At 35.3% G+C, this 25,642-nt stretch overlaps 3 protein-coding genes across 4 annotated transcripts in view; 1 reads left to right on the top strand and 2 right to left on the bottom strand.

Annotated features, from left to right (window-relative positions):
• Nucleotides 1-1,213: 1,213 nt before the first annotated feature.
• On the bottom strand, nucleotides 1,214-8,721 carry LOC128207318 (zinc finger C2HC domain-containing protein 1C-like). Its single transcript, XM_052910168.1, has 4 exons — nucleotides 8,639-8,721; nucleotides 5,570-6,555; nucleotides 3,993-4,616; nucleotides 1,214-3,793 (listed from the first exon to the last, which is right to left on the bottom strand). Exons 2-4 carry the CDS (start codon nucleotides 6,527-6,529, stop codon nucleotides 3,548-3,550), a joined length of 1,830 nt encoding a protein of 609 aa, XP_052766128.1. The 5' UTR covers nucleotides 6,530-6,555; nucleotides 8,639-8,721; the 3' UTR covers nucleotides 1,214-3,547.
• An 828-nt stretch (nucleotides 8,722-9,549) lies between these two features.
• Nucleotides 9,550-22,634, bottom strand: LOC128208771 (triokinase/FMN cyclase-like). Of its 2 annotated transcripts, none has more exons than XM_052912357.1 (16): nucleotides 22,564-22,634; nucleotides 21,716-21,915; nucleotides 19,879-19,989; nucleotides 18,918-19,102; nucleotides 17,301-17,379; nucleotides 16,647-16,774; nucleotides 16,008-16,092; nucleotides 14,992-15,081; nucleotides 14,626-14,745; nucleotides 14,093-14,233; nucleotides 13,343-13,477; nucleotides 12,712-12,830; nucleotides 11,891-11,994; nucleotides 11,416-11,449; nucleotides 10,718-10,804; nucleotides 9,550-10,027 (listed from the first exon to the last, which is right to left on the bottom strand). In XM_052912357.1, the coding sequence occupies exons 2-16, from the start codon at nucleotides 21,912-21,914 to the stop codon at nucleotides 9,872-9,874; spliced, it is 1,773 nt and encodes a 590-aa protein (XP_052768317.1). In that variant the 5' UTR covers nucleotide 21,915; nucleotides 22,564-22,634; the 3' UTR covers nucleotides 9,550-9,871. The 2 variants fall into 2 exon arrangements, with proteins under 2 accessions (XP_052768317.1, XP_052768316.1); XM_052912356.1 differs by lacking the exon at nucleotides 18,918-19,102 and adding an exon at nucleotides 18,448-18,632.
• Nucleotides 22,635-22,650: 16 nt separating this feature from the next.
• Nucleotides 22,651-25,642, top strand: part of LOC128208770 (uncharacterized) — a 38,994-nt gene continuing 36,002 nt past the window's right edge. Inside the window, exon 1 of the mRNA XM_052912355.1 lies at nucleotides 22,651-22,807. Coding sequence (XP_052768315.1) covers nucleotides 22,681-22,807 — 127 coding nt within the window. The 5' untranslated portion in view covers nucleotides 22,651-22,680. The remainder of the gene's footprint in view (nucleotides 22,808-25,642) is intronic.

Genomic DNA, 25,642 nt, shown 5'->3' with positions numbered 1-25,642 from the left:
AATCTGACACAGTCACTGCTTTACATCACAGTAAGATTTTCTAGTGTTCCATGAACTCCATACAAAAGTTGACCCTGTGAGTCAGCTGCCCAGTCATGATACATAAAATAGTCATGTGCAAGTTTACTTCATCAGACTTCAATACCTGAATGTGAGTTTGAAGGGATTTGTAGATAGTGGATATGTTACTGCTATCTCATAATCTGTACATAACTTTTGCCACACCAGCTTTCAACACAATTGCTCCTTCAAATAATTGTAATCTGTCAACTAGATCAGTCTCACTACAAGAAGGCAGAACATTGACCATGTGATGAAGAATACATGATTAGGTACATATTTAATACAATCAATGAATAAATGTGTGTTGTCAACATTCCAATAATGTGATGTTTTTATTATATTTCATGAAAGAAAAAGTAGATCAATATTAGTATTATTTTTACAGTACACGTCACCGAGTTCAATAGCTCATAGCTCTAGATAATTTTTGGCCACAACGTTCACAGAATAGCCTACCCTCAAACTTAAATATCTGTTACTGAATCTCGACCAAACTGGAACAAGCCTATTGGAAAAACCAATCTGATAACCAGAGAGATGACTGTATCCAGAGTAACGGCCTGTATCCAGAGTAATGGCCTTGGTTATTCAAACTTGAACCAGATTGAACTCTCTTACATGAGCGATGTTTTGTATATGATCACCAAATGTGGTAAGAGTGTTAATGTAAATAATGCTCCCAACAGGTATGGTAACCAACCACATTGCTGTAGTCACTCGGGAGTTCTGGGCCTTGAATTGGACCAAATTTCACAACCTTCAAATGTGAACACCTATCATTGGAATAATGTTCAATGAAAGGCATAATAAATGGAAGAGTTTGATAACAGTATTAACCAGTCGGATCACAATTGTCAAACTGGAGTTATGATCCTAGAATTGAAAAACTTGCCAATATGACTGACCTTGTTGTTAAACTCCAAATGAGTTGATGATGTGGTCATTGAACTTGGTAACAATGTACAAAAACTTTTGGTCAAGTTCAACTTGCAACCCAATTTCCCCAGATTCTTAATCAAAATCACTTTGAGGTACAAAATTAGCTTTGTCTGCTCTAAACTATAACAATCCTTCTACAATAATCAACAAACATGGTCACACTGTGATGATAGTAAGTGGAAGAAACACATTGTAGACACTGGGCACAATATGGTTTTATGGTACATTTATTTCAACATAGACTTAACATTATAGAAATAAAATTTGTATTAAAAATGTAATCGCAAACTGTCTCAACAAGGCTAAGATAGACATTTATGTGATGACTGACCATTCAATGGTGTCTCAACAAATCTTACATGTCACATAGATGTACATGTATGAAAAACAAAGAAACTATAAAGCTCTGTTTGCTGACAACAAATCACAGTTATAAAATTATCTATAATCTTTAAAAACACAACAAATATCTAAAATCTTAAATCGCTGTTATTATCACAGTTACGTTTGAAGAATAAAATTCTGAATACATGTTTGCACAATTTAATAATTTACAACATTATTGGTATCATTCAAATGTGGCAACACTCATTTCCAAAGAAGCACTTTATTTATGAAAGAAATATGAAGAAGTCTCATCTGATAGTCATTGTTCATTTGCAGCCCGGCTGCCCAATGAATGGTTAAGTAAATATACACAATAACTATCTTAGTGTTGGCGACAAATGTTTTAATTCTAGACAGCGTAAATGTGCGCATCACTGAATTATCTACTTTATAAATCTAATTAATGACTTTATTGAACTTTTGCGGTCTTTTTTGTCAAAAGCTTTCTAAATGATTGAATCAGAATCAGTCTACCGATCCCTTTGTCGGGAAGATGAGAGTAAATACTAAATGCATGTTATCTAAATGTTTGTGTTTCTTTATGACCATGACACATTTGTCATGAAAATGAAAATCTCAACTTAACACAAATAAATGCAAGTAGTAGCATTGTATCAATTCTTATAAAAAAAATAGAAAGTCAAATCCAAAAACACGAAATACAGTGAGTAAAAAACCTGCAAAGGAAGGTGTTAATATGAACATTATGAACACATGGTTTTGAAAATAATTGCCTTTTTAAAGCATGTGATTAAAATGGTCCAGTGACATAATCTCTTACTGATTACATTGCATCCAGCATCATACTTATTGCATTGATGTGATTGTCACTAATATTGTGATGTCATCTAAACATTAGAATCACAAAACTTTCTCTGGTACATCGATTCAGTGCACTGTTTTTCTCCATGACATTTTTTTTTTATCATAGAACATATCACTTATGGTAGCTTTGAATATAAGCAAGGTATTCTTTGGTCATACATCTATGGCAAGATACATAACAAAGTTCATATCAATTGAAAATTTCACAGTCAATAGGAAACTTACCATTATTGTTTAATAAACAAACCTCATTTCAACATATTAGACATAAATGTCACATGTATACAGACTTCAATGTTACAACACCTACATTTCATCACAGTTGCTATGGTTTTCAGAACAAGAGGCACATCAGTGCCTGTGCTCCACTGGCCAAAAGGTTCAAGCAAAGACCACCTAACGAACATTTTCGTCAAGTTTCATAGAAATACAATCATCAATTTTTGAGGAGAAGTTATTTAAAAAAATTTTTTACTTTAATAGCTCTGGCTGCCATGTTGTGCAGTGGACCGAAATGATTTGGGCAATTTGAGTAAAGGAGCACCAAACAAACATTTCTGTCAAGTTTTATCGAAAAAAGGTCATCGGTTTCGACGACAAGTCGTATAAAGTTTTTTTTATTTTTTAGCTCTGGCAGCCATGGTGTGCAGTGGACTGGAACCATTTAACAAATTTTGGTTAATGACCACCCAAGGAACATTTCTGTCAAGTTTCATCAAAATCTGATCATCGGTTTCTGAGAAGATGTTCTTTAAAGGTTTTTCTATTTTTTTGCCCTGGCAGCCATGTTGTGCAGCGGACTGGAACCATTTGAGCAATTTTGGTTAAGGACCACCCAAGGAACAATTCTGTCAAGTTTCATCAAAATCTGCCTATCCGTTTCAGAGGAGATGTCGTGTAAAGATTTTGCTATTTTTAGCTGTGGCGGCCATATTGTGCAATGGACCAGAACCATTTGAGCAATTTTAATAAAGGACCACCCAAGGAACATTACTGTCAAGTTTCATCAAAATCTGCCGAACCGTTTCAGAGGAGATGTCGTTTAAAGATTTTGCTATTTTTAGCTCTGGCGGCCATATTGTGCAATGGACCGGAACCATTTGAGCAATTTTGGTAAAGGACCACCAAAGGAACATTCCTGTGAAGTTTTGTCAAAATCCGCTTATCAGTTTCAGAGGAAATGTCGTTTAAAGTAAAAGTTTACGCACGCACGCACTCACGACGGACAATCTGTGATGACATAAGCTCCATGGCCTTCGGCCAGTGGAGCTAAAATTTGAATTTCAATTTAACAACATCTGACAAGGGTAAAATTGGTGTAGAAGATGAGTGTTTAGCGCCTGCGTGGCGGAGGTTTAGCCCGTGTATTAGCACAATGAGGTATGTGGCGCTCCGCAGCACTAACATTGAACTTGCGGGTGCAGTGTGGGCATTGCACGTAGTCAGGGTTCTCTAGGCGTGGGGGTGGGGGCAGGTCGGCCACATTCCCTCCCTCTTTCTCTATCTGGGTCACCTTTTTTGCGTACCTGATGGCCTCGATGAAGCTCTCATGTTGCTGTCTCCAGTTTTTCGACTTCGGCTGCAGAATATAAGGAAAATGAGATGAAATAAGATTAAAATGAAATAAAAACATTTCCTTTTTAAAAGTTCTTTGAACATAATATTATGGGAATTTACTAAAATGATTATTATTCCTTAATTTACAAAGTTGCTATTATGGAGATCAAATCATTTGTATATTTTGAAAATATACATAGAAAGACCAACAGCAACTGTACCTTTTCAACAGCCCTCTTTTTGCCGGCTCGTGCAACATACTGCTCCATCTCAGTGCCTCTTGTTCTCAGTTTAGACGAATCCAAAACCTTCCTCTTCTTTGTCACATTCTTACAAGCCTTCTCATGTTTCTCCAACCTGTCAACTGCAAACTTACGTCCACAGTTATAACAGGCTTTCAGCTTGCCGAGACTTTCAAAAGCTCCCTCTTGCTGAATAGCCTGCTCATACAGAGAAACATCCGCACCACCAGAAATAAAGTCAGGACTAGGATTGTTCTGTTTGGGAGGGGGACGTTTTGCTGGCACTGATTTTCTGATATTAGCTGGGCGTGGCTGGGGAGGGGGTGTGGGCTCATGATGGTCGTATTCATCCTCATACTGGTTGTAATCTTCGTACTCCCTTGCATGGCTTGAGGCAGGTGTCTTTCTCATGCGCTGTTTTTCTGCCTCCAACCGCCTCCTGTGCTCAGCCTGCTCCCGCTGCTTGTGCTCCATCTCCTCCTGTTCTTGTTGTTCCCGTATTCTCTCCTCTTCCTCGGCAAGTTTCCGTCTCCTTTCCTCCTCTACTTGCCGCCGTCGACGCTCCTCCTCAAACTTCTTACGCTTCTCTCGCTCAATGGCCTCCTGGAAACATTAAATAAAAAAGTGTCCCTTATATTCTAAAAAATTAATAGTAAGACACCTTAAAGATGATGACCCCGATATCAAAATTGCATAATAAATGCAGAGAAATTGAACCAAAAAACCTATGAGACAGGACTTAAATTAAGAGCTGATTTTAATTTGTCGCCAAACATGTCCTAAAATAAAGACAAGCAGTATTTCTTGATTTGAAATGTTACATTTTACTGACAAAAAATTGGTTTGGCTATTAACATCTTTTATCATTCAATGGTGCCAATTGAAAAACAATTAAGATTTTGGAAAACCTTGGAAAATTCAAAGCATTCTATGAAATTGTCTTTATGATTTGCATTTATTTTCAATCTAGCAACCTCACATTCAATTAAGAACTCAATTGAAATTGTGATGTAGATAAAATAGTTTGAATTATTGATTGTGCCATTCTTGAGATGAGAGTTTGCCATCTCAAGGGATTTATGGTACATAAAAAATTTAGTTTCTGTTAGAAGCATTGGCGTATACCGCAACAGTCATACTAAATCAATTGTTCACCATTAAGTATTGATCAACAAACATACAAATATAGTGGAACAATCTTTCATGAATTCACAATAGTTAATCCCACTAAGAGGTCATGTACTATGAGTAATAATTATTAAGACTATTCCAAATTGATTATAATGTTAATGGTTATCAGGCATTTTGGTTTTAAGTTGGCTGAAAGCTCTATTCATGGGACAATAGGTCTAAATTAGAAGTAATAAAGTCCAGCTAGCCTTGTCAGAAAGGTTCAACATTATTTTGCTTTTGGGCACATCAGGCAATGAGGTTGTGTATTTGAACCAAAATCAGGGCACTTCTAGCAATATGCATACATTTTTTATATTATTAAAGTAGTTTATGTGAATGTTTTTCATTTTGCTCAAACTCTCTTATTATCACTATCTTCTTACCTGTTGCTCAGCCATCTGTCTTTCATTGCGGAGATTGTTCAGTTCCTGCTGCTGTCTCTCTATCTGGGCCAACAGTTCCTGCTGCTTCCTCTTTATCTCCTCATCTGCACCATTTGCACCATTGTCATCAAAGCCCTCATCTTCATCTGATGGTTCATATTCGATTTTATTTCTACTTGGTGGTTGTCTCTGTTTTACTTGTTTATTTTGCATTAGGTTTTTATTACTGTTTCTCTGTACTTGCAACATTTTACGCTTCTGTTGAAGTTGGTATAACTGTTGGGCATTTGGTGGAGGTGTTTCATCCTCCTCATCATCATCATACCTATTCTGATTGTATTCCATGTTTTCACCATTCGGTGCACTCTTAGGTATAAATCGATTACCAAAGTTTTCTTTATTTTGTTGAGCAGCCCTTCCTGTGTATGTTTTAGGTCGAACTATTTGAGGTTTTTGAGGAAACGGCATGTTATTTTGTGCACCATTTCGTTGAATTGGGGCAAGAAGTTTTGACCTGTCTCTCCCAGCACTGTTGTTTGGATTAATTGGCTGGGGTTTGTTTGTGCTTGGAGCTCTACCATTGCTTCTTGCAGAATTGTTATTGCTAAAGCCAGACAACTGTGATCCACTCTTCTTTTGGTTGTAAAGCTGGTGCATGGTGGGGGTGTTGTGGTCAACAGGGCCCATTGTTCTTCTTTCTTGAAAGAATTCCCTCACACTACCACGCTTGTTTACCCTTTGAAGAGCTTTTTGTTGATTACTTTCATACATGTTAATCAACTTATCTTCTTTTTCTTTCATCATGCTTCTCTGGTATTCTTGTTGCATCATCTGCAGTTTTGATGGTTTTTGTGCCGACACACCAGGCATGGGTTCTTGCTGGAAGTTTTGGGAGACCATACTCCTCTGCCCAGAAAACCTCGGAATTCTTGACCCCTGCTGCATATCCACTCTATTCATAATACACCAGCCGTGTTATTGTTCTTCTAAAAGAAAAACAAACACCATAATGAACATATTTGATCATAAGAAACAGAGCACAACAAGTTTTACAAACCATGTCTTTCAGCCAACATCAAAATAATCCATGTTTTTTTCTTTTCAGTGCAGACAGTTATCTAAAGATTCAAGTAGCAATATCACTACGTGTGGTCATATACGGTAGTATGAAGGTATCTCATGAACAATAATGTGAATTTGAAATCTGGCGATTTGAAATTCGTAACATTTGGAAGAGTTTTATCAGTAGAGGACAAATATATGAAGATATTTTACCGATTAAAATATTACAAACAAACGTTTGGACCTTGAAAGATATGTCATTTTACTTTTGATACCATTTTCAGGAAATAAAGAACAAAATTAAAACTGCCATAACCTTATCAGTTATGTTTGGCAAATGACATGATAAAACGAAAAAACTATTTGAACATTGGATATCCTAATTTATAGGTTGCACAAGTTCAGTGAAACTTTTTTATCATTTGAATGTGTTCATGTTTCTGTCAGTACCTATAAGGCACCTGTCAGTATGCCAATACCAGACATTGTAAGACTCATGGTGTATACTTTCAAATATTGAAAACATTTTGAACATATTGTAGGGATATATATATGTCTTAAACTTTTGCAGCTTACCAGGATATGTCCTAAATTTTCTCACAGTGTTCATGTTGGCGACACTTTTTTCTAAAATTTAGTCAATTAATTACTGATTAAGTTGAACAGACTTACTGTCTGTTAGCTTACTGTCAGACACCATCTTAACAGTTTTTCCATACATTCAAGGATTTCAAAAGTGCTACAAACACTCTTTGGCACACATTTATAAGCATTGATTTACAAATGGTTACCCTATAAAACATGACAGTTGTTTAAACTTGTTTTAATTTAACCAATCAAAGCAGTGTCCTTGTCATTGGCATAGGTAAGATTTAAGTAAATTGTATTTCACACTGCAATGAATAATGAAAAAGTAACATTTATAATCCCTGAAGTACTTTTACATGTAAACAAACCCTGATTATTTTGTGTAGTGGTACTAAAAAAAACCTGGCCGGAAAATTGAGTCCAGTGTGGGGCTCGACCTCTCAAGACCACCAGAACACATGCACTGCTCACTACCAATTAAGATAACTGACAAGGCTGCTGGTTCTTACCCACACATAAATGTTCTACAATCCCCTCCCCATTAGCATTAACCTGTCAGACTGATTGTACCTTCTAAAGACTTGGATTCTACAGATCACCTTTTCAAGTGGAAAGACTTTGTATACAGAATATATACTTTGCTTCTGTTTCAAGAGTTAAACAGTACTTTTCAGTAAAATGAAATAAGCCTTACACAATCAATAAATATTGCCACTCAGAGTAACACCAGTGTTGGCTACATGAACGAATAACTTGATCATTTGGACTCATGGTAATTAGAGTTTAATGCCTGTTTTTAAATTATCATCACACAAGATTTGAACTGGTATATATCTACCGTTTTCTTAGCCACAATAATGCGCGTATAGGGAACGCTTTATAATATTCGGATATTTATTGTGTTCCCTATAGTCGCCAACACAAAAATCATCAAAGACTCTGAAGTGGATGTTTATATGGACTACCGTAATATGTGTGATCTATATATATGGTTTTTTTTGGAGAAGAAGACAATCATATTTTAGATATGAACGCGTAGTGTTGCAAATAAAATCAAAGTCTCTGAAGCGGCTGTTTATATCATAGACAATAGTCAATATAATTATTATATTGACTATTGTCTATGATGAATATATGGACTTAACTCAAGACAAGGATACATAAGTAATGTTAAAATAATAATGATGTATCCCTGCACGCTCATTATTGAAGCAACTTGATCGGCCTAAAAGGCTAGCATCAGTAATAGAGTAAGAAACAGCCATCTGGTTAGCCCTTTTGTATTTTATAGTAGCTATATACGCGGAAACACCTATTTGTCCGAAATCTAATGAAACAAGCCATTGAAAATGACACGTTTTATAATGGTATGAAACTTGACAGCATCAATGAATATTAAAAGAAAATAAATTGACTTACATTTTCGTCCCTACAATGATGACTATTACTCCGAAATCAATAGTTCATGCTCTGTTTCCTTTTCTTCATGCTTGTCAATGTCATACTTATTTACATGTAGCCAGGCAACTGCAGGTGCTTTTTAAAATATTTTTGCCCGTAAAACTTGGTGAATGGTTAAACATCACTAATTTCACGGACCTATAAAGACAGACAGTGCTCAGCATTTGTTATAATTATCAGATGTTCCTCAATTTCACTGAAACACTTTTCTGTTCTAACGTATTATCCGGTAAAAAGATAGCGTCTATGTAATTTAATCATAAATATATGTGTCAAGTGTATTTTTCAAGTATTTTAACTTACATGTAAGTGTTGGGGTGATAGTGAAATGTATTGGGATTTTCCGATTTAATTTTACATTCGTTGCTTGATACAGAGAACAGTCAAAAATGACCTCAGAGACACAACTCCTGAGTAACATGTAGTTACAGTACTAAGTTTCAGTTTTATTCAAGAACTACGCCCATAAAGTATGGGCATCAGTTTTATAACAGAAAGGTACAAAGAATTACCTCAAGGATGTATAGCAAATGATTATCAGAAATTAGGAAAAGCATCTATGCATACATTTCGTTTAAGAGAAATAAACTCAAATTGTACTATTCTTTAATAGATTATTATACGAGAGTTACTGTTAGAAAGTACAGTACTTATCCGATATGCAAATATAGATACTACAACATTCAACATTTTTATTCGAGTCAATAAAATTTAAGGGGCAGTGGAAAAAGAGGGGCGGGGGATGAAAATCTAGCATACCAATTAATTTATAGTTACCTTACATAGATTACTCATGGAGCAAGGTGACATCTATATTGTAGATGTAGAACTGTATTGCATGTCTTAAACATTAAACACAAACACATTGATGCTTTTTTATTTTTTTGTATTATCATTTAATTTCCGACTAGCAGCATATTAAAAGATCAATAACTACACCAGTTACAATGTAAATAGATATTAATTTAACTAACAGAAATAAAGTTAAAATGTGTAAAAAAAATAATAAATAAATGGCAAAGATGTTCATATTACAACACACTTATAGGTACAGGTGTATGGCACACAATGTGTATTACTGGTAACAGTATGATCTAATATTATGATAATTACACTTAAATGGGATAATCATGTGAACACAGTTGTTTTCCTAAAAATACAAATATAGTTATTTCATGTTTGCTATTTAAATTATTTTGACTGCAGTGCTTCCAGTATGGCTTTGAGCCAAATAGCAACAACAACTGCGCCAGGGTCAGGCTTCGTGAGCCGATCAGCATGAACGTAACTGGCTCTACCAGCATGGGCTTTCATGGACTTGGTGCTCTCCGCACCTTCCTCTCCAGCCTGAAGAACAATGATATATTACATTCATTTAGTATTACATAGAATTCCGTGAATTTGATGTGCCGCCTGTCAAGAGTGATCAAATTTCTTTAATATAGGTCACCATGACCTTGACCGATTGACCCCTGTGCATACCAAGTTTCAACACTCGACAAAAAGTTGTTAAAAAAGTGATTTATCAGAAACTGAAGTTTGACGATGATGCAGATGTTAAACAAAGTTATCTTAGGGTCTGATCTGCTTTATGGGTTACACAAAATATTGTTTGCCATGCAAATGTGAGTGAGATTATTGCAAAATTCTAATAAATATGAGTATTCAATCAAATCACCCTGAAACGTGTTAATGATTGATAATAACATCTTAAACAGACAGTGTTGTGCATGTTATACATGTATGGGTAGAGAACTCAACACTTTACGAAACAGGTATATCAATGTACCATGATAACCAGTATTGTTCAGATTATTTTTTATGTAAAAATCATTCAGGACTGATGTAACATCTTCTATATTGAGTTTCAAATGTGCACTTAGCGCAGTACTTTTTCAGCTTGACACAGACATGTATAACAGTTTCTATTAACAACACACATATAATTATGTAGAAGCAGATAAATGAATATATGATATATTAAACCTTACAAATAACTGTTATCAGAACTGAATGAAGATAACATAAAATCCGAACCTTCACTGCGAGAGCAAAAGCCTCCAGTGGTGCCATGTTTGGCAGGTTGTCACGGTAACAGTTCCTAGCAGCACAAAGAGCATCCAACTGAAACAGATAAATTATGTGACGGCCTATGTGATATCAATACCAAAACATTTAGTGATATTTAAACCAAATTTAAGATGCTATAAATTAATATTTATCAATGAGAAAAAAAGAAAATTGTGTCAAGAATTTGACTTCGGATTTCCTTACTTAAGACATTTCTGTGTATGAGTGCAAAAAAGGATGACAGGTTTAATTTGTACACCTTTGTATCAGGCACCTATAAACAGGTTTATAGGTCCGTGCTCTTAAGTTTTAAGAAAAATGCAAAAAATAAGACCAACCAATATTTATAGTTTTGAAAATAGACATGAGAATGCAGTTTTCAATGCTTTAATGTTTTATCTCAGTTAACAAAGGATCCTGTCTCAAGAATTATATAGCTAAGTACAACATGTGACGTCACTAACATGTATGTATGCTATTGTCATTGATGACATGACCTTGTTTCATGTGGAAATCTTTTACACACATTGAGTTACATTATAACACCAAAGTTTAAGTTATTCACTCTGACACTGGCGAGTTAAACCAATACTGTAGCAATAGGCATACATATTTTCTTCCATCTTTTTTCTTTGAGATAAAAAAGTGATAATGTTCAATGATACCATTGTCCTGTCTCCCGGCTCTGCCCCACCATATCTGAAAATTGGAAGACACTGTAAGATTCGGAATCAATCTCTACTCAATGATCACAAATAAAACTTTCTTTAGTTTTGAGGTGATTTGAATTCATTTTAATTTAGTTTAAACTGATTTATTTTGATGAATCAAGTTATAAAAACATAATATTAATCAATCTCATTGGCACAATTTTACGTGAGAGAGTGGTCTTGTGTTGTGGGGGAACCAGAGTACTCAGAGGAAAATGACTTGTCAATCTTGGTGACCACAAACCAAACGCACATGCGCCAGGAATGGAATCAGAGGTGCCTTGGTGAGAAGCGAGTGCGCTAACCACTGCGCTTATTGGACAGTCATTTGTTTTAATTAAGAAGCATGTAAGTAGCATGCAAACAAGTAAATTATCAAAATATGATCTTGGATAGTAAATATTATAAAACCAATGATCCTTGAGCACACCTCTGTATAGCTGCAATGCCTGTGTTCATAGCTTTTAACCAAGCCTGAGGGCTGACCTCTTTCTGGAGTTCACTTGCTGCCCCAGTGAAGAACAGGCTGTATACCTGGAACAAAGTGCCAATAGTTTACAATGAGGATCATGCATTCAACATTCTCAAACTTTATATGAACTTGATGGAGTATGTTCTATCGATAATGAGATAACATAAATGTACAGAATGAGAAAATAAGCAAGTGCATTAACCAGACAACCAACCAGGAACATTTGTGTAATTAGTTACTTCTCCTGAAATTTCTATAATTTTATATGTTATTATCAATATTATGTGTTATTTACCGGTACATGAATTGTAAAAATACCACCTACCTTTTTGCGTTACTTAATAATTGAGGTATATTGTATTGACTACACACATATATTTCTCAGTTTAAACTTTATTTAGAGTGGCAAACTATCACAAGATTCTTTGCCCATACACAAAAAAAGTCATATCATTCAAGTTTTGTGGTGATTGGCCAAAAGCTACCGGTACTCGAGGTACAGTGCAGACAACAAAATTTGTGTAATCAAGCAATTAAGGCCCTTTCTCTGAAATGAGTGGGGTGACATGGCTGGTTTTCAAATCCAGCTGAAATATTTTGACCATATAAATATCGTTTAAGTTTGGTGATGTTCAGACAAAAGCTTTTTGAGTTGAAGCACAGACAATTTAGTTGATGACGCTTGCCGCCCCAGAAGAATCAATAATACGTCCCATACATTCTTAAAACAGGTGTATGACAATTGTGCACTTTTATAATCCACATAAAAATTCCCTTACCCCTCCCGATGATCCACCCATGACCTTCTCCACAATATGGGCAAGCTCCATGGACAGCTGGGCAGGGCATGTTAAGGGAAGCCCTGTCTGCTCGAGGCTACCCAGCTTTTCCATTATGGCTGTAACACATATAATATCTATGAAACTTATCATACAAAATCATCCGAGATTGTACAAAATAAGTTCATACAGATAAAACATGAGATTGATTTCAGATTTTTAAATCTATGTGAAGATTATTATTTGATTTTTATCTTCTTTTTTTTGGGGGGGGGAGGGGTGAACACTGTATTTTGGCATACTAACATGTCCGTCTATCACTAAGGGTAATAGGTTTTTTCAATGATGACCTCCCTTTTAACATCGACTAATACTACATGTAGTACTTCAAACTAAAAATATGTATTTTATTAAGACTTTTACAAGTTAAAAGCTGCTAAGATAATCTAGCTCAACAGGCTCTGATAGCATATGGTCAGTCCCCTAATTAAACACAAGACCTTGCTTGCAAGTCAGGTGCTCTTTCAACTGAGCTAACCAGCTCCTATAACTCACACTCACCATGATTACAACTTAAAAGCTAAGGCACATGTGCATTCATATAAAATATTATATTATTATGTAAACGCACCAAGTGTGCCTCTACTGACGGTATTCCCTGTGTCCCCGTCGCCACTCTCCATATCCAGGTTATTTAGGAGCTCCACATTCTCCTGTAGGCGGGAACACACTTTCTGCAGAATGGTGTACAGCAATGACCCCTCCTCTGAAATATTGGCCAATGTTTGAAAATTGCAAACACAGTCTTTAAAACAATGACCAAAATGTTTTTTCCCTGCTCTAGATTCATTAAAAGGATGTGAGAAATTAGGCTATTTTTTGTGTTTTAAAGCTTATAGTTCAACAAACGTAAGACTTTAAAATGACATCTTTGTCTAGATTCTTCAAGGATGATATGTTAATGTACTCTTATTTTTTGGTCACTTGATTTTACCCAGAGGACAGACATTACAACCATGAGCTAACAGTTCTTTTTTGTATTATGTATTGTAGGCAATGTAATAACAAGATCATTTTTCTCGCTTTTCTGTTTTGTAATAGTATAGTTCCAAGAGATGCATGGCATGATTAACACATGTTGACTTTAAATGTGAGTTCTAACACTTTAAAGTACACACAAAGTACACAATAAACAATTCATTTATGCATTTATCAGAGCAAATCTGTGGAAGTGTTCAACCAAATTTCTAATAATGAAAAGTATCCTATGGCAAAGCCACGTAAAATTTAAACCTTGACATTTTAAGAAGTAACAGTAAAACAATAATCTCTGTACAAAACTGATTACTTTGTGCAGTATTTTTTGGCAAGATGATTCTACCTTTTGATACGGTAGCCCCTTTGTCTTCCTTCGTTGTTGAGCTAGGGGGCGGAACTGGTTTCATGGTGGGGGGTGTTTTCCTGTCCATCTGTCCCGGTGCCAACACAGGGGCCTGCCACCCTGGGGCATTTGTTTGGGCATCTGACATGGACAGAAATAGGCTTGTGAAGCTATTTGAGCATTATGATGTCAAAAACATAGAAATTAGTTGGACAAATGGATTATCCTTATTTCAAATGGAGGTTAAAATTATGAAATACAATTAATATGGAATACTATTTATCAACTTTATTTCAAGTTATACAGACATAAAATTTCATGTTTTAATCAGACGATTTTAGCTTGATTCCTTACTTCTGTTTGCAAAATGTGATGAATATATGTATATTTAAACAACTTTATTTCTCAACAAAAGACAAAGCTGGGAGTCAATTCAGTCTAGTCTTGAAGAAGAAAAATACATCAAGAATTGTTTACACTTCATTTCAATAGAAAAGATATATTATCTAGTCATAAGCACAAACCATCCTTACCTAGGCATCGTGCGAATGTGTCATTCAGATGGAGGATGGTAATGGAGATGCCAGCCATCTCCAGGGAAGTGACGTACGTGCCACAGTACGCACGGTCAACCTGTAATCCAAGGGTGCCTTCTGAAATAGATACATGAATAAGTTCAAAGTTGTATATTTGTAATAATTAGTCCAAAAAAATTACAATTACTTGTACTATTTCCTGATTTTCTGATTTCTGTGACTATGAAATTCCTCATTTCACATAGTAAAAATAGTTTACATTTTGGAATCTTTTGGTACCTTTTCTTTACTGTAAAACCTCTGCCCTAAAGTACCATGTGATTCATTCAAAAAGCTAGGAATATACCAGAAGAAAGTACCTACCCAGATATTGAAGAGTGTCCTTGGCTATTATGTTCATCTCCAGCACTGACATGCCTCCCAGGTTGTTTATCATACAAGCAACGCGATCACCTTCAAGAATAAGATTTACAAGATAGAGTATGTTCCTACATGCAAAATGTTGATGGTCTTTTCTCTTTCAATGCTATATATGTTACCAGTAATATTTCAGGTTATTGTCCTTTTTGATGTTAACTCCATTCTTTGCCATTTTCGAATTTGAACAAGTCAAATAGAAAAACTAAAGAAAAAAACCCAGAATATCCTATATATGTTTTTAATGTTTAGTGAAATTAACCAATGAGATGATAATGACAACCATGAATGTAATTTTTTTAATTAATTTTCATTTAACCAATTTCAAATATAAAAACAGGCATCAAACAGCTGACAAACTATGTTTCGTTATCATGTGAATTTATATAGTGATTTCTTGCTACGAAAGTGTGTGATATGTTGACTAATGATTAACTGTTTGAAAGGCAAACATAAACACTAACTTTTACTTTGCAACATTTGTTTCCACAATATTACACAATCAAACATACTTTTTTCAACCATAATTGTATCTCATTATGGGATTTTTCACCCAAGTCAGAAACCACTATTTGATAGAATAGGTCCACAAACACCACCACTGATTTGTTGTTTTTGAACAAGGGGCATAACTCAACAATTATTTAAGCCAGATAAATGGACCTTGCTTTAAATGTACATATTGTCTTTGGCAACATATACACCAAATGTCAAGTATTGCATATCTTGATGTCTTGGAATTATTGCCAAAGCTAACGTTTTTTCATGACACCAATGACTGTGCTGACAATGACATCAAGGCTATTTCAATATCCAGTTTTTCTTCCAAAAAAAGACTAGCTAAAGAATGCTATTGTACTCACAATAAATTGATCTATAATCAATTCAATAACTCATCTATGTTAAAAAGAAGTCTTTGGCTGACTAGACACATTATGAAGCAACAATTCTAGACTGTATACCTTTCTTGACAGGAAGATGTGTAGGGTTTTCTGGGTTGGTCATGTGGTCTATCATCACCTTCACTGCGTCTTTAGATGTCAGAAGCTGGAGGCCATAAAAAACAACAACAGTGCATAATGTGAAGTTAGAAAACAACATTATATATAGAAAATCAATGTTGACTTTCAAAAAACAAAAACATCGCCATTTAATATTAAAAGACAGAGAGCAGACTGTCAGAGTATAGTGAATGAAATTTTTGCAAAATAGCACAATCCTGAGGTAAACTTCCTTTAGAAAAATATTTGTTTATACAAATTTAATTATGACATTTGAATGAATCATGATTTAATACATAGTTTTACAAAAAATAAACCCAAAATTGCAAAAAAAAAATCTTACTGTCATACATTTTAAAGGAATTCTACAAACATGTGTTTGATATTCTTCTTCTGTATAAATCTTTTGTTTAAATTTCACCAGATTGTACCAGCATGCTTAATGAAGTTCTTTTTGACATAGTTTTGACAAAAAAATCATTTTCAAAGTTTCAATTGCTTTTTATAAATCTTGAATTATTGCTATAATAAAAATATATGCATTAGCCAGTCCACATTTAATCTTCTGGTTTGTTTGAATGAAAGCCTGTCATTGATTACCTTTATTCTCTTCACTCCAGCCTCTCCATGGAGACCCAAACCTAGCTCCATCTCATCATCAGGGACTGTAAATAGTGCCCCTGTCGAGCCCGGGGTGGAACATGGCTTCAGGGCTAGACCTATTGTACCTGTAAACAGCAATAAATAATGCATTGTAGAGGAATTCAACAATAAATGAATCTGAACTTGGTACTGTTGCAAAACATTCGACTGTTAACCCAGGGGTTGCTATTATGATCCCTGTTTGATCTCTTAAAGGCTAACGTTTTTTCGGGATTATTGATGAAGACGAACCCTGTGTGTCAATGCTATACAATGGCACAATTAGTTAAGAACTAGAGTTAGCTCTTATCAAGGTCACATCCTGAGTCCTGACTGTGTGGGATTGGCCACAACATAAAAAATAATGATACTTACTTATGTCAATGAATAGACAGGTGGCATACAAAAAAATGACTTTTTTGACATTTTTGTAAATATTTATTCGACATTATTTTGCTTAAGCAATGCCTGTAATATTGAACTAATGATGTCTTAATTATAGAAGGGTCTCAAGGTGTAACTCAATATCAGTTGTTGTTTTTTTGCATTCATCAATATGATTAAATACACTTATCAAACATTTGAATAACAAGCCATGTTATCTATGCTTACCCATGCTTTTATTGACTAGTTGGGCCTGCTCTGTGATTTCCTCCAGGCTCTTTCCCTCCTCTGCCAGGGCTCCAGCAATCTGTACAATACATCTATATACCAACAAACTGCACATCGTACAATACAGCTACCGTATATACCAACAAACTGCACATCGTACAATACAGCTACCGTATATACCAACAAACTGCACATCGTACAATACAGCTACCGTATATACCAACAAACTTTACATTGTATATATTAAGACAATCAGGTTTTTTTCAGGAACACATGTTTTAATAAAAAAAATGTTAGTTTTTTTTCTTCTAGCCAATTAATTGCTTGTATGAGTTAGGAAAAAGTAGCAGTCGTTATCTTTACTTTTATTAAAAAGAGATGTAACTGCCAATTACCCTAGTTAAGTATCTCATGTGTTCACTATCCATCAATTCTAACTAAAGTTTTTGGGCCGAAACCATTTTTCTATTTGTAGTAACAGTGATCTTGACCTTGACACAACCCTCCTCTAAGGAATACCAAGCTAGCTCTTCACATAAGGTACCTACACACCAACTTTCATTTCTATGGTCCAAAGATCTTCTTTATCTCGGCATGAAATTTTCATTTCTGTTTTTTAAAGTGTAGCACAGTTTTTAGTTGAGTTCACCTCAAATCCTATAAAGTTATGGATGTGAAAAAAAGTATTAAAATAATCAAAGGGCAAGAATATAAAAATGCCATACACAAAATAATGTTTCTTTTTTAAATTTTTATGTGTATGAAGTTTGAAGCCAATACCTCAAAACATAATTATAGAGTTATGGAGAAAAGTAGACATGTCCCGTTGTCCCAGGACAGACCAACTGACGCACTGACTGACGAATGGGACAAGGTGATTCCTTAATAAAGCCCCCACCACCAAGTGATTGGTGTATAATAATGTCGAAATTATTTGTCTTTAAAAAATAATAATGTAAGATTCAACATGATATTGATCTTAGTCATGTTTAAGTCATCCTCATGGCTAGAAACCAGATATACCAGGTATGTGACATTATATGGTTCCTAGCCAAACACTTGACATGTATACCACATTCTATTATCATAATTAAGTACATACACCTAGCAAACAACTTAATACACTTAAATGTCTGGCAGCTCTGACCTTCTGCAGTAAAATAGTACCAGCCAGGCCCCTGCGACCTGCCGTTTTATCATGTGATGTGAGAGCACAGTCTTCCCCGACCACGATCATGTCACATTTCATTCCCTCAGCTTTTGCTCTTTCCGAGGACAGGCCAAAGTTGATCCGATCACCAGTGTAATTTTTCACGATAACCAAGGTACCAGCTGGGGATGGAGCAGTTTTGCAGGGGTAAGTAGGACACATATATATGTATAGGTATATAAATAGATACATATAGCCTATATAGTTTTATAACTTCGAGTGACATTGTGTTAAAGCAAACTATTGTTGGCACAAGCAGAAGGTGGTTTCTTGGGTAAAATTTCCTTGAATCTTATTTCTTGTTTTAGTAGTAAATCATAGCACCAGGGGTAGTCTGGATATACAGTTCAGGACCATGCATTGAGGACAATATAATTAACAGGGTAGCATTTTTGCTGTTCTCTGACCTTAATGGTAAGAAACATGCCACATAGCCCCCGTCTGCCAGCAGACTTGTCCCTGGACATAACGGCGCAGTCTTCCCCAACTGTAACCGACGTCAGTCTTAACCCTTCATTCATCCCTCTTTCCATGCCCAGACCAAATGTTAGCCGATCGCCCGTGTAGTTGGGGACAATTACCAAGCAACCACCTTTTGTTTGAGACAAACATTTAAATTTAGTTTCTATTATACTGAGTTGGTGCTATTGTAAAAAGAGGCATTTGAAACCTCTATACACCATTGACCAGTTAAATGAAGTTAGCAGGACAGTTCTACAGTTTTACTCAAAAGCATGTTTCATTTATTTTGTTCTATTCTCACCCTTTTGCATTTTTGACATTGAATATCATAAAAGGACAAGGAAATAAAACAAACATAAAGTTACTTTTAATTATACAAGTTTTCATCTGATTTAAAAGAATGCAATTTTTTATTTACATGTACTTCATTTGAAATAGTCATTTACATGTATGATAATCAGGGAAAAGGTTCCAACCACCAATAAAGTAGCATAAGAATTTAAAAAAGACTTAACATTTAGTAGGAAGAGAAGTTTGAACTCTTTAGATGGTTCTGATTACAAGATTCCCTGACCTAACAAAGACAAGTCTTTAAATAAACAGCAGATAGCGATAAGGGTCAATACTCAATCTGTTTACATATACATTTAGATAGTAATTGTTGGTAGTGGTTGAAACTTATCATTCGGTATCTGTTTACAACCTTATTTGTAACTAAACCTCAGAGTGATGCAAAATATTGAAAAACTATTTCGTCTAATACTAAGTTATCATCATGTAGCTGAATTCAATTATGTAGGAGAATTTGTAAGATATTCTCACTTGAGGTTAAGATACTCATCTTTAGATGAAAGAAAGCTGTGTTGTGATCAACAAGCATTTTTCACAGTGACACATAGTGCCTACCTGGATTGTCCTTAGTGATGGTTCTCAGCCCAGTCAGGATAGCATCAGGGGGTGGGGAGGCAAAAATTGCCCCCGCCACAGCACAACTCAACATCCCCCGACCAACATAACCTACAATCATGCAAACAATTTTATTTATACTCAATTAATTGGCAACAAATCAATAGGTGGTTCATAAAATGACAATTTACAAAAAAATCCACCTAATTGTAGAATTAAATCAGAATGCAAAATAAGAGTCTTTAGAGTTAGATATCAATGGGATCTTTTTAAACCTAGCAGGAGTGGCATATGACTTCATAGTTTATCAAACTTAGAATTCAAATTATCTCAAATGTACTTAGATTTTACAGGTAAACAAGAAATACTTAACACTTAATCCTAGAAAAATATAAAAAAATATGAGGGAATCAAAATTTATCTGTCCTACTGGCCAAGACTTATTAAGGTTAGTATAAAACTAGAGATTGCTTTTTTGAAAAAGCGATTGTCTCCCCCAGTGTGCGGTCGTAGGAAAGGAGTATTCAATGATGGTCCTGAGATTTGTACTTTTGGCCTGGAGACAAAAAAAACATAAGAATCATCAACAGGTCATGACCAACCTGCATACCAAGTATGAAGTTCCTGAGTCCAAGTTTGAAGTCACTAAGTCCATGCGTTCTTTATTTAATGAGCGGTAAGAAGTGTGACATACAAACCAAATTGATTTTCATCTGAAGGTCACTGTGGCCTTGACCTACTGACCTCAAAATCAATAGGGGTCATCTACTGATCAAGACCAACTAGCAAACCAAGTATGAAGTTAGTTCCTGGGCCCAAGCATTCTTAAGTCATTCAGTGAAAATCGTTATTTTACCTAAAAAAACAAATGGCCTGTAAATCAATAGGGGTCATCTATTAGTCATGACCAACTTGCATACCAAGTATGAAGTTCCTGGGTGCAAGCGTTCCTTAGTCACTGAGTGGTAACCTTTTCTTCACCTCAAGGTCATGGTGACCTTGACCTTTGACCTAATGATCTCAAAATCAATAGGGTTTATCTACTAACAAGCCAACATGACCAACTAGCATACTAAGTATGAAGTTCCTGGGCACAAGCATTCTTAAGGTATTGAGCAGAAACCATTTTTAAGCTTAAGATCACCGCCAACATATCATTTTTTACCTGAAGGTAACGGCGACCTTGACCTTTGACCTTTTGATCTCAAAATCAATAGGGATCATCTACTAGTCATGAACAACTAGCATACCAAGTATGAAGTTTCTGAACTCAAAGGATCTTTAGTTATTGAGCGGAAACCATTTTTTTACCTCAAGCTTACCACGACCTTTACCTTCGACCTACTGATCACAAAATCAATAGGGGTCATCTACTAGTCATGACCAACCAGCATAATAAGTATGAAGTTCCTGGGTCTAAGCGTTCTATAGTTATTGAGCGGAAACAAAGTGTGACGTTCAGACTGACGGACTGACAGACAGGGCAAAGACAATATGTCTCCCCATGAATGGGGGAGACATAATTCAGCAGAACTGATACTTGAATAAGGTTTGTATAAGGAGACCTAGGCACAACACAAGGTTCCAGCAGAACAGAGGTTCTGCACATCAATCAAGCACACATGAAATTGAGTTTTAGTCCAAAATGATCTTCCATATTTTAAAAAATGGGATGCATGTGTAATTTATTTTTAATGCATATTTTTAATATGAAAGTGCTATGCTGTTTCAATTTCTTGTCAAGGCCAATTTTTTGTGAAATATAAAATGTCGGGTATGGAGGTTTCAGATAGCCATTGGTAGGAATGAGATCCTGAGAATTTGTATGATGTTTTACCAGCATGTCCAGGTTCATGTCCTGATCCTCCACCACACAGTACTGCCACCTTCCCTTCCTTCTTCATATCTTCAATGTCGGCCCGAACCACAACCCTGGTTCCCTCAATGAGTCGCAAGCCCGGGTTTACTGCTACTAGGCCCTCTAGATTCTCATCCACACAACGTTCAACATCATTGAGAAGCTTCTTGCTTGCCATCCTTTTTTAGAGCAAGGTAGGTAGAAGCTTAGAAATTTAACCATAAAGCTCTTTGATATTATTGAATAAATGGCAATAGGCATGTTGACTAAAAAGCTACCTAGGCTTAACCTCAAGAGCTACAAATAATTTATTGCAAGCAGACCACTTGAATTATTGGAACGCTTTTAGCTCTAAAACATTATTTTTCAAACGTAACTATGAAAAATGTGATTTGTCTCTTGTCAGCAGTCACCTGTTTTTCGACATTTACGCAGAAATTGGCTATTCCAAGACAAAAAATAAAACAAGTTGTTTAAACAGTCAAGAATGCAGCTTTAACAAGTTGGATTACATATGATATGGACTTACATTTACTGTACAGTACATAAATGAATGAGCAATTTTCTTAACCGCTTCCTAAATTAAAATGATATTTAGTGCTGATAATTTCGGGTTTCTACATGTACTACTGATAATGAAGGCAGTACTTTAAAGTCAAAATCTATCACTATCACCCAGATAATTAGAGGAATTATTTTACATTAAAGCATTATAAAAAACGTTCATATTAAGTTGCAAAATAAAGATTGTAATTCATTGTTACAATTTATAAAGAATTTGTTGCATGACACAAGCAAATATGTTGATAAAACAAAGTTTAATTTACCTGAATTTTGTCAAGAAGTTTGACAGATAAACGGTGCTGAAAATATTTTATCCCGTAAGAAATGAAAAATGGGTTGTTCCCCTTGTTTCATGTGACACCTTTGACAATTGAAGAGAAATGTACACACTTTTTAACCTTGTTAGACTTATTTCTGTAAAGAATGAAATAAATCCGGTGACAATAGAAAACTTTGCATGGAGACAACATGGAGAAAGTAGTTTGTTGGCTTTGGCCTGCTCCAATGGTATGTTGTTTGATATTTTACTGAAGTCCACTTCCACTTTCAGTTCTAACTTCTGCCACTTCAGTGATTTGAGGAAGAATTTGTAACGGTCTGCTGTAGCCTACAGTGTAGGCGGCGGATGTGCGTTTTAAGTATAACATTCCGTTATAGAGGGAAGTACGTTCATAGTACGTATGGTTGGTAATATGCAAATTAGCAAAGCTCCTGTGTGGATAGAGAATTTAGTGTATATAAAGAGCAGCGGACCCCTTCAGGGTTGAGCATGCTTTTCTCTGAAGGGATCTGTTGGTGTTTATCTAGACGTCGCACGTTACACATTGTTTACCTACCTAGTGTCTAAAGTAAAGGAAGATACATAACCCGGGCTTGAACCCGATACTTCCAAAACTCTTAACACTCACCTCTACCTGCTGAGTATAGGTATATAATTTATATAGTGTAACTGTCCTATATATAGTGTAACTGTCCTATATATAGTGTAACAGCGCAGGTTTGGTGCAAAAAGAACCATTTTGCCCTATAAAGCAAACCTTTTTGAAATCCACTTATTTAGATGATCAGTCATGAAATGAGTTAAGAACACGAATTACCGAATTCCCTATCTTGTCTGTCTCAAATAACCATCATATAGACGGAAGATGGCAAAGCCTGCGAAAGTTTGAACTTTTTATTTCTTTTAAATATAGAACTGCTTCAAATTTATTCCTTATCTACTGAAATTGGTGGCAAAAAAACCAATACAACTTGTGTGTGTGTGTAAGACAATTTATACTTGCACTGGGGCAAGGCCCATTCGGCAAGTGCTCCGATCAGATTATTAGTCATATTAGAATTTTGGAGAAAAGTGCTCAGACAGAGCCCTGGTAAGAGCTACCCTGGTTCTTAAATGTGCGCCAGTATATAGCAGTGTTTCACGAGACCACCATTTAACGTCCCTCCCGATGGACTATTAGTATTAGTATTTGAGCAGCGGGGAATCAAACCTGCAAACCCTGGATTGACAAGTTTGTAACCGCTAGATCTGCCTCTTAATATAACTTTGAATATTTGTCACATTTTTTTGAAGAACGCTCAACATGATAAGATGGCATGTTTCCCACAAGTCCCTCTGTACCTCAAAGGTCAAGGTCACTCATGTTAAAATGAGTACATGGTTCTATTATTAGCACTGTACCTTGTCTGGTCTGCATCTCAGCCATGCATCATAGGAATTCCACATAGCTGGGCACAAAAAATTATGTTCTTCATGTGTATTGGGTATAGACTCAGGCCTTTATAAGAAATGTCACACGGCCAACAGGTCGAATTGAGTTGTGATCATAGGTCAGTTACTTGCCTGAGCCACATCGTAATCATGCATTATTGGATTTTCAAGTAACTAAGCGCACATGGTCATGATTATGAGGTTTCGTGTCACATGCAAGAACCAGATCACAAAATTTAAAAGTTGATATTTTGAGATTTTACTGGTTTGGGTTAAAAGTAAAGGTGCACCTTTTTTTGGCAGAAAATGGTGCAATCTTTCTCATATTTGTTAATTATAGAAATAATCCTTATTTTGGATGGCTTAAATTCACATAACAGAATTTTTCCATGGAAGTACAAATCAAAATGTATATATAGGCTATTGAAATTCATGCAACAGATCAATGATTTTTTTTATTTCTAAACAGAATGTTTATAATTCAAGGCTTCAACAATTGATAAGGAATTCCAGAGTAACAGAACTGAGTAAGAAAATTAACAGAACTGAGTAAGAAAATTTCTGGACTAAGCTATGAAAAAAAGGAGTAGATTGTTAGTGCAGGATCAAAGTTGAAGCTCTGTATAGTCAGTAACCAGTACCAGTGTAATAACCATGGTTGAGTGCTTTTAAAGTGATAATAATATTAAATTTTTGAACTCCATTGTCATTTATCTAAGATTAATTTATGCAAAAAATGTTCAGCCCAACGGGTAGCAAAGGGCTTATCAAGAATTATCCTTGCTGGAACTTCTGTTTGACCAACAGTTACCCTATTGTTGAAATATTGATAAGAAATGTAACAATGGCCTCAATATAAATGGGCGTTCAGTGATACTTATTTTGACATTTTATTGTATCCCCTGTTACCACAAGTCTGCCATTAGAACAAAAACATCATTAACATTTTCTGGTGGCAACTTACATCGAACCACCCAAGTACTCTTGTACTGAATGTGGTTGTCTGTGGTAACGCTCAATAGTATTTGGCATACTTAGGGTGAAAAAATGGCGTGGACCTTTCATATAATTTTATTATAAAAATTTGGTAACTGTTCATGCAATTTATTTGATATATACACAATTACAAATTTCTATCATCTACCTGGAACAGTTTTGCAAATATGATTGTTTAATACAGTAAATTTAACAAAACACATTGTCAGGGTATCTGGGGGACAACATTGAGTTGGTCATCTGACTATAATTTACTTATTTCTTTATAATAGATAAAAAGGATTATGGTGTTATATAAATATTTTCATGGAATAAAATGTGGCAAATGTACATCTAAAATGTTTAAGCACTAATAAAAATGAGTAGTTGTTGTTCTTCAGTCATATTCTCATTTTTTCAAGTGAGTAATTAAAGCACATTTTAAAGCTGTCATTAACAGAATTGTAAGCACTGACATCATCATCATTTACATTTACCATCAACAAATATTAAACATAAACAATTCATTGTTTAACCGATCCAGTAAGCTTTATACAACAGCACATTTTTACACAAACAACAAACAGGAATATACTAGCCGAAAACATAAACTGTGCCTGCCAGTAAAGTATACCTTTTTGATCATACATGTTTTT

Source organism: Mya arenaria, chromosome 11 (assembly GCF_026914265.1).
Source record: "Mya arenaria isolate MELC-2E11 chromosome 11, ASM2691426v1".
Taxonomy (NCBI): domain Eukaryota; kingdom Metazoa; phylum Mollusca; class Bivalvia; order Myida; family Myidae; genus Mya; species Mya arenaria.
This window is presented reverse-complemented; position numbering and strand designations above follow the sequence as displayed.

Bases quoted from the DNA above. Each gene is read 5' to 3' on its own strand.
- LOC128207318 (XM_052910168.1), bottom strand. From the start codon at position 6,529: ATGAATAGAGTGGATATGCAGCAGGGGTCAAGAATTCCGAGGTTTTCT. The intron at 4,617-5,569 runs GTAAGAAGATAG...TAATGTTTCCAG, and splicing joins GACAGATGGCTGAGCAACAG to GAGGCCATTGAGCGAGAGAA. The intron at 3,794-3,992 runs GTACAGTTGCTG...TATATTCTGCAG, and splicing joins AAAAGAGGGCTGTTGAAAAG to CCGAAGTCGAAAAACTGGAG.
- LOC128208771 (XM_052912357.1), bottom strand. From the start codon at position 21,914: ATGGCAAGCAAGAAGCTTCTCAATGATGTTGAACGTTGTGTGGATGAG. The intron at 16,775-17,300 runs GTAAGCATAGAT...TGCTGTTTACAG, and splicing joins ACTAGTCAATAAAAGCATGG to GTACAATAGGTCTAGCCCTG. The intron at 10,028-10,717 runs GTTCGGATTTTA...ATTGTTCTTCAG, and splicing joins CTTTTGCTCTCGCAGTGAAG to GCTGGAGAGGAAGGTGCGGA.